This window comes from Scleropages formosus, chromosome 12, assembly GCF_900964775.1.
Source record: "Scleropages formosus chromosome 12, fSclFor1.1, whole genome shotgun sequence".
Lineage (NCBI taxonomy): Eukaryota > Metazoa > Chordata > Actinopteri > Osteoglossiformes > Osteoglossidae > Scleropages > Scleropages formosus.
In genome coordinates this window covers 14,685,910-14,695,586 of record NC_041817.1, presented here as the reverse complement: position 1 = coordinate 14,695,586, position 9,677 = coordinate 14,685,910, and the positions used below count along the sequence as shown (strand labels likewise).

The window sequence follows — 9,677 nt, the reverse complement described above, 5'->3', positions numbered from 1 at the left end:
GATGCACGAAACAAGGTTTTATACTGTATGAGTCATATTCATAACAAGCAACTGGCTTGTGTTAATTTGCACCCGTTCTCTCTAGATAACCTGCAAAACTGGCCACCCCCTTAGAACTAAAAGTCTGCACATTTACATTTAGCTGACGCTTTTCTCCAAAGCAACTTACAATTATTTACCCATTTATACAGCTGGGTAATTTTTTGCTGGAGCAATTTAGGGTAAGTACCTTGCTCAAGGGTACTACAGCCAGTGGGGAGGCTCAAACCTGCAACCTTTGGGTCCAAACTCACACCAGTCTCCTCTTGTCATAGTCAATCTGGGCTGCAGTACTCAAGGCCAGTATTCACATATTCGAAACATCACGGGTATGTTTCAGTTACAAATTTGTACTGTATACAACAATCATTGTGTCTTTTGCATAAAATATAACCTCATTCATTCATTCATTCATTCATTCATTCATTCCTTTCAAGGCACATGGAAATACACAAGCAGACTTGTACCCTGTAAAATAATGAAGGTCAACATGCATTCCCCTATGAAAGTGCTCTAATTAGAAGACTGCACTTCCAGTGGCTATTTAAATTAATTGATCATTTTGTTCACAGTAATTAAAACTGGCCATAGACTATAAGGGTTGTGACCTTGTGCACAATGGAGTGCAAGTTAACGTTGCCAAAACCAACCACACTGTTTAATCAAAGCTGTGTTTGTGTTCCACACAGTGGAAGAATTGATTTCTGCATTTGTTTCATTGTAATTAAACAGCTATGTAATCCATGGAAACAGGGGTGAAGAGGTCATAGGAGCAGTATAATTGTCCCAGATTATATCTTGTATGACAAACACCCAGGTTCTTAGTGCAGGCTCATCTAGTCACTGATTTACCTCACTCTCCTCCACACTTCCATTTATTCCACTAACTCAGTCACTTCTGGGTAAAAGCTGCCAAAGCCCTTTTCATGCTCTTGTAGTGCCCTCTTTGTTTATTGCAGATAATTTGTGACTTTTGTGCAGCTAAAGGGTTCACATTTGTAACTGAAGACAGGACAAAGATGGAGGCAGCCTCTAGTGTACTGGTTAGAGCTGATATCTTCATGTTATAAAGGTGCTGGTTCAAATCCCCCTGCCTTTGAGTGAAGTACCTACCCAAAATGGCTTGGTGTGGGGACAGCAGACAGATGCAAAGGTTGTAGGTTTGTGTTGTACCCTGGAGCAAGATACTTACCCTTCATTGCTCCAGTAAAAAATAACCCAGCTGTATAAATGGTTTTGGAGAAAAGCTTCACCTAAGAAAAGTACAAATGTAAGCGTTAATGGCACTTTCCTGTTTATAGCGCCGCGATGGGCCATTAGGGGGTGCTGAAGGGCAATACTTAACCTGGCTTTATTTGCTCGTTCAGCCAAAGCGCCTTACTGCGGACGGCACGGGCTGTGGCCACTGACAGACACAGCACTGCCACTGGGTCACTGCGGTCTGGAGTCCATCCTGGAAACACTGGACACAAGACCAAGCTGGATACACCGGGGAGGGGATGCCAGTCCATCACAGGGCAGCCACACATACTATGGGCTATTTAAAGTCAGCAATTCCCTTCGTCATGCCTCTTTGGAGGGGGGGCAGAAACAAGAGCAAACATAAGGAAAGCACACAGGCTGTCCGAAACTGCTTGTCCCAAGTGGGGTTGTGGTGAACCGGGTCATAACCCGGCAACACAGGACATAAGGCTGAAGGGAGAGGGGACTCACCCAGGACGGGGCGCCAGTCCATCACAGGACACCCCAAGCAAGACTCGAACTCCAGGCCCGCCAAATTCGCTGTGTCACTGCACCCCCGTGGGGAGAACACATTTACATTTATTTATTTAGCAGAAGTTTTTTGGAGAGAAGTGCAAATAACATAAAGACACAGACTCAGCCAGGTTATTGTTATTGTCCTATATTTAGCCAATGCTTTTTTGCTCAAGGCACCTTTCAATACAGGGAGGTGTGGTGGTGTGGCCGGTTCAGCCGGTACCTGCTGTGTGGTGGGTCTGGGGTTTGAGCCCTGTTGGGGTGCCCCGTGATGGACTTGGGTCCCGTCCTGGGTGTGTCCCCTCCCCCTTTGGCCCCGTGCCCTGTGCTGCCGGGTTAGACTTCAGGTTGCCGCAACCCCATTTGGGACAAGAGGTTGTTGACAATGGATGGAACTTTCAATACAAAATCTCCAAATTATTTATTCATTCATAGACCTCATTTTCAGTTCAAGGTAAGAACCTTGTCAAGGGCAACAGGAGTACTTGCAAGGTGACAGTCAGAACCAGAATCCATGCAATACTGCCATGAACCACCCATGACACCACAACCCGAGAGTGAACCGCACTGTTTACCAACCATGATTAAACAATCCAAGCATAGTATGTGAATACCAAAACAATAATCACCCCAAGACTCGCATAAAAAGCGCAAAAATCCCCCGCCAAAAAAAAAAAACAAAAATAGTACTAACTGAAAAAGTCACAGGGCCTACCGAAATATTCTGTTTAATATCACACACAACCCCGCTTACGTACGTGAAATTTCAACCCATAATTCTGCATGGAGACAAAAGTTGTGGAATAGTGTGTCCCGAAACGTCCCTGCCTGACCTTGTGTGACCCCACCTTTCACTGCCTGCTCCTGTTTGACAAACGTTTTCAGCACAAGGCCAGTATAGTGCTCCATGTTTTGGCCCCTGGGACCAAAACTCAAACACATATATCACCCAGACAATGAAACATTCTTCTACATTTGCCTTTACTTGTATTTTAAAAAGTCTTTATAACAGACTAACCACCTTAGTCTCTTTATATGCAGCTAGTGACTTGTTTCTATTTTGGAAGTAATAAAGACAAAAAGAAAGCTGATACTGGAAATACTTTGTAATTAAGTTATTTGTGATTGTTCATGAGGCAGTAAAGTATTGTAAAATTGTTCAGAAAGTTCACAAAGTTACAGCAGTTGCCCGTGACGGACTTACTCCTGGTACGTGCCACATTTTTTTGCAATGCACCACCAAAAAACATTGTTCAACACTTCTCACACATTTCTCAGAAATATTTGAACATATGCAGCTTTATATCTCTTATTTCTGAGCAGCACTTCCTTTAAAATGCACAAGTTTATTACAGTTCGTTTCCCTACACAACATGTTGGATTCCCAAAACATCTCGGTGCGTCTTTTACCTTTTTATTTGCCAGGGTTTACAATGACATGATTTTAAATAAACGATACAGTTGGAAGAGCTCAATGTCAGCAGGTGTTTGTGAACACACACTCCTCTCATAACAGCCCAAATGTGTCATACATAAGGCACTCAGTGTGGTACAGTTACTGTGGTACACTACATTACTCAACGTGGTACAGTACTCAGCGTGGTATAGTCAGTGTGGTACAGTGCGGTACAGTACCGTGTGACGTCTTCATGATTGTCGCACGCACACGTTTTATTAGGTGCCGGCCCTCACCGTAGTTTCTTTTTTTTAAGAAATATTAAGCACTTGTTCTTGGGATACTCTACATGTGCACCTAGAGTGGGGAAAACAGCGAGAGTACAGTACAGTAGAGTACAGTAGAGTAAAGCAGTAACGTTTGCTCGTGTAAACAAGAGCAGAGCAAATGAAACGGGCTTCACAACCGGTGTCTTTGCTACTTGTCTGAAAATACAAAGCCAGGTATTAAGAAGATCGGTTAATTCCACATAATTCTGTGTATTTGTCACACAGATTTGACGTATTCCTAAATAGGTCTAATTTTAAATTAAAACACTGCTCAACAAATTATTTAAAAATACCGCAACTTTAAAGTACAGTTTTATTCTAGGTCTTCGTCACACCTGTAACCGCACAGGAAGACTTGTAAGATTATGGACGGCGAAAGTCGGTGTGTGATAAACATTTCTAGTTTCAAGTAGGGAGCAGTACTGTGTAAGTAACTTGTATCATGAAATTCTTTCTATTTTAGTGCTTTGTAGTGGGTTTTAATTTAAAGAACTGTGCTCAATTTACATGGGTGAGGGAGTCGGGAGCCGGAGCCGGAGCCAGGGCTCCTTCCTCGCGCCATATCGAGCGATCTCTTCGCGCTTCGACATGTACCTGCAGGAATGTGAGCCGGGACGGGCTACAGGTACAGACTTGACAAAATGTCGGACAGCGGCGAGGGCGGATCCGTAGACGCTGATTGGCCACATCAGCTGTCAATCACCCCGTCTTCTTTGAAACCAAGTAAGGAACAGGTGTCTTCCTTCATCTGTGGGAACTTTCTTCGATCGGAAAAGCACCTCGTTACGGGTAGTTGTAGTGTTTGTTTCCACTGGAGGATTTGGAGAAGCGATGGGGATGATCGCAGTGTTCATCATTGCAGCAGGTACATGATCATTGTTACTTTGCTCTTTACACTCAGTTAAGAATGGAACAGTAAGGCCATGATTCGGCCACACCCTGCTCCTGAGATCGCCGATCGACACTTGGCAAGTGTTTAGCCTGACTCGAGGAGCAAAAAGCATTTATTTACGAATTTAGATTATATAGTGAGCTCGTATCTGATAAATGTAACTTAGATGATGGTGTATAGAGTTCACTACTACCACCAAGTCTGGGTGTGGCTCCTTACGTGAGCAACTAAAAAAAAAAGGAAATCATTCATTACATTTTCGGATACGTCACACTAGCTAGAAAAACTCAGGAATATTTAAAATTCTGCTTAAAATGACATTCCCTGTTTACTTGTTTTGCGGCCAGCAGTAAATGTGTGGATTTGGAGTAACTTGATTGAACAACATGTGTGACACGGAAGGAACAACTTCTCTCTATTGTAGCAAGTTTTAGATTAAAAGGGAAAAAAAAAAAAAAAAACTCAAATGTTGGAGAAAAATATGAGATTATTTTTGTTGAAGACATAGTCACCTTTGATCTGTGAATGAAACTGATACCAACCATGTATGTTGTCCTCTTTCCTGGTGCTGGTACATCCTGTGAGTGCAGATGGAAAACACAGTTTAGTGTTCTACGTTGATCCCTCATTTTGCTGCCGTGAATGTCGCTGTTTTTATCATCCGCAGCAATGAGTACTGTGCTTTACTCTGCGTCGGATGAAAAATACCACGACGGTGCCCGCATTCATTTGCCTCAGAGAACGTGCAGTTACGAAATATTGCAACTTCTACCTGCATAATGTCAAATACTGTCATAATAACGTGAAATCAATTTTTTGAGTTCGGATTTTGTGTGTGTGTGTGTGTGTTACTGTTTTGGATGCACAACCCTGTCTGTCTTCTCCATTTACCGTAGTGCTGTCTGCTTCAATGGGAATGCAAGTGACCGTTCAAGAGCACAGTTATGAGGTCGTACGGGGTGGCAATATCACTCTAGGATGTAAGTTCGTACCCGCTGTCCAAATAACTGCCAGTACCCTTGTTGTTATCACCTGGAGTATTCTGCCAGACAACCCTGAGCTGGATACGGTGAGACATCCTTCCTTGTTCGTAACCATTACGTATAACTTCCAGTTGAACACAATGTTTGAGTTTTGTAATGGTGTGACTAATTGAAACTGTGGGTGGTTATACCTCCTTCATGGGTTACATGGTGGCTTTTAGACTGCAGTACACACCACTATGCTGCCTTTTCAACAAGTGAAAAATGAAATGATGGGCTTCGTTTCACTTCAGTCAACTCGGCAGTGATGCCTTCCCAACATGGGCTGACCACCTTTTTTTAGTCACTTTTATTGATTTACTCCTTTCTTTGCCTCTCACTCATCTGAATCAGCTTTTAAGTCTGAAGATAACCTTAACTTGGTCTTTTTTTATTTTAAATAAAGTCTTTGGTAGCCACTTACTACTCCAACAATGACCAGCTGGATGTGCTGCCTGACTACGAGGGTAGAATCTCAATGAAACCTGACATCAACACTGGGCAAGCGAACCTCATCCTCTCAGGAGTCACAATGCAAGAAAACCATATGTTTGAGTGCAGTGTTCAGATACCAAAAGATACCAAGGGACAGCTTTCTGACAAGACCCGTTTGATCGTATTGGGTGAGAGCATCTGCACCGCACTGGTAGTATTATTCGTACAAATAGCAGTTGACAATCACTTAGTATGCATTTCATCTACATTAGAAATGTTCAGATATGATTAAAACATGTAAAGTTAGCTTGCTTGGATGTCATCATTGTGAAAACCCCTAGTCTTCTTCCTTTTGGGGCCAAAAAGTTCCTCCTTCGAAGCCTGTTTGTAAGATCCAGGGAACTCCAGAGTACTTCCAGAACATCAGCCTGACCTGTATGTCTGAGGAAGGCTCTCCTGTTCCCACATATGCCTGGAAAAGTTATGACGTGAAGAATAGCGAGAGGAACCTCCCTGCAAAGTCTACTGACAGTACGTGTCTGTGTGAATAAATCTTTCTTTACTGATGCAACGTGTAACATTTTGCAGTGTGTAATATGACATATCTTACATTTTTGCAGTTAAAGGTGTGTTGTCCCTCTTCAATATCTCTTTGGACACCTCTGGATATTACATTTGCAATTCAGTTAATAAGAAAGGCTCTGCATCCTGCAACGTCACTCTGACCGTTATGCCTCGTGAGTACATGTGGAGTTGACATGTTATTTGTCTAATTCCTTGAGGTTCAGTCTCACTTCTGTGCCTTTTCTTCTGTTTCAATTTATTTCTCTGCAACACTCTTGTGGTCTTCCAGCCTCCATGAACATTGGCTCAACAGCAATCGTAATTGGAGCCTGTGCAGCTGGGCTCCTGGTGCTTGTGGGCATAATCTGCTGCTGCTGCCGCCACAGAAGGAAGAAGAATAAATATGATAAAGGGTATGCTTCTCTATGCACTGGATACACATTCCCATACAAGTAAAGTGCAACTATTCAGGCTTAACTTTTTTTCTGTTTGTGATCCAGGGATCCAAATGACATGGAGTTTCATGACAGAGATGATGATGATGATGATGATAACAAGGAGGAATATAGGGATGACAAAGAAAAGTATGGTGAGCAATTGGAGAAGAAAATTGATGGAGTGGGGGTACATGAAGAGCATGGTGAGAAGACTAGGGAGCGCAGAGATGACAATGATGATCAGCGAGATGATTATAGTAACCGCCGTGATAAGTATGATGACTCCAGAGACCGGTACAATGACCGCAGAGAGAACTATGATCATCGAGATAAATATGATGAAAGGAGTGACAGGTATAATGACCGGCGAGATGACTACGATCGCCGTGATAGGTACGATGACCGCCGAGATGACTACGATCGCCGTGACAGGTACGATGACCGCCGAGACAATTATGACCGCCGTGACAGGTACGATGACCGCCGAGACAACTATGACCGCCGTGACAGGTACGATGACCGCCGAGACGACTATGACCGCCGTGACAGGTACGATGACAGGAGTGACAGACAGTATGGTCGGCATGACCAGTATGACGAGGTCTATGATGACAGACATGATCGGGATGACGACCATAAAAGACCACCAATGCTGCCTCCCAGTAAGCCTAGGAAAACGGATGACCAGTAAGGCACAACAATCTGTGCTGCAGTCCTCCTCCTTGGGATGGGATGGGATGGAATGAGGTACAAGCACCCTGAGGATGTTTCACTTGTGTCCGTGAGGTCATAAATCCAACTCTGTGGCCACTGAGCTCACACTGTCTTTGTTGTGATCATTTTTATATGTTTGGTTCCTAAATCATATAGTGAATTTTTTTTGTTGTTGTGATCATGGAGAAGTACAGTGCTGTACATATTTGGGTATTCTCAGGGTTTTTGTGTACAGTATAATGTGTGCACTGTATTTTTAGCATGACTATTTTTTGTTGAATAAAATGGGGTAATTGAACATATTCATTGATTGTTACAGCTTTTATCAAGTAGTCACACTTTTGCCAGTGTTTTGAACATTTTTAATACAATTGTTCATGCTTCTCATTAAAAACATCTATTTTAGTGGAAAAAAATTAAGCATTTCTCTGTATTGCATTTGTTGATTTGTAAATCAAATGTCCTTTTAATGTTTTTGATGCATGGTATTAAAAGATGATAAACAATTAAATGTATAGATTGCAGTTCAGGTAATCAGAATTGTTCTCTTCTGCCAGAAGCTCTGTTATTTGCACTGGTCTGTGGAGATTAGGAACAAATAGTACAATAAAGCAAGCTTGCAGCAGAATTAGTGAAATGATCCTCAGAGAAAATGTTTCTTGTGGCTGTTGTCATTCACTTTTTGTCCTGCTCCAGATGGGGAATGTTTCTGTGGGCAGTTCCTGGTTTTGAACACTAATCATGGTTATTTACTGAATAATATTTAGTAATTTTAACATTATACATTTTGTCACATAGTTGATTTTGTGAAGTGACTGCATTTTTATGCATTTATATATAGCTGGGTTTTTTTTCTGGAACAATTAGGATCAAGCATTGTGCTCAATGATGGTACTCCAATGGAGCATGGGGGCCTGGCATGAAAAACTTCTAAAATGTTATGCTAACAATTTTAGTAGCATGCAGTAGTATATTGAACAAGTAAGATGTACTGTGTTTAATATTTAAGAAACATGGCTTGGTTTTTGTACCTAGCAACAATTTTACAGTGTAACTTTCCTTGTAATTTAGATGCGAATGCTGATAACCCATACCTGCTGTTTCTATTGAAAGTAATGGAGGCTGGTTTGCTGGATTCCGATGAAGCACTAATCTCAGCCTCGATTCTACTGATTGTGAGAGTGCTGTGCAACTGTTCTGACTTGCAGCACTGTGTAGATACCCTGGAAATAATGTACTGAGTAGCCTTTTCATGTCACTGCAAAACGTTACATTTTAGACTTAAAAACACTACATGAAATGATTCTTCAGTCTATTGTGTGCTAAGGATATGTTAGATCATCTATGGTTTTGCTTCCCACAGCATTCCAAAACCCTCTTACATTCTAAGGTAGTTGTCTGGCTTCCGTGGAAATCTGAGTCATCAATGGCTAAGTGTTAGCATGCAAAAATGTCAATCAGTGATTATTAATAGCCAACAGTTACATCTAAGCATAATTAAATGCCAATACTGTTTCAACCGCTCTTGAGACAGCACTGAAGTGTAGTGGTTTGAGCTATTGCCTCACCCCTGAAAGATCTGGGTTTGAATCCTTGCTATTGCTCTTGTACCTGTGAGTAAGGTAGTTATTCAGAAATTGTTCTAGTATAACAACCCCCAGCTGGGTAAATAATTGTAAATTATTGTATATTTAATGGATATGTGATAAGTGAAATGATCATGTTGAATCAACACTGAACAACGGAGGCACAGCAAGAAGCACTGCTGTCTCTCAGCGCCGGGGTGGTGCGACAGAACGTGGGTTCGATTCCCTGCTCAGTCTGTGTGGAGTTTTGCATGTTCTCCCCGTATCTGTGTGGGTTTCCTTCGGGTGCTCTGGTTTTCTCCCACAGTCCAAAGACATGTTATTCAGGTTCCCCCATAGTATGTGACAGAGAGTGTGTTCCACTGATGTATAGATGAGACTAGTAAGTAGTGCATCTAGCAGTGAGACCAGAATATTGCCAATTCCTAATAACCTTTCTCATAGGGTTTGTTTTTTAAAAAAAAAAAAAAGATACATATCATTTACAACACGCTGCAGGAGTGGG

At 42.1% G+C, this 9,677-nt stretch overlaps 1 protein-coding gene across 1 annotated transcript; it reads left to right on the top strand.

The window, feature by feature from the left end:
- Positions 1-4,220: 4,220 nt before the first annotated feature.
- On the top strand, positions 4,221-7,950 carry gpa33a (glycoprotein A33 (transmembrane), paralog a). Its single transcript, XM_029256649.1, has 7 exons — positions 4,221-4,387; positions 5,311-5,483; positions 5,843-6,059; positions 6,238-6,402; positions 6,492-6,608; positions 6,725-6,848; positions 6,936-7,950. Exons 1-7 carry the CDS (start codon positions 4,354-4,356, stop codon positions 7,561-7,563), a joined length of 1,458 nt encoding a protein of 485 aa, XP_029112482.1. The 5' UTR covers positions 4,221-4,353; the 3' UTR covers positions 7,564-7,950.
- The last annotated feature ends 1,727 nt before the right edge of the window (positions 7,951-9,677 follow it).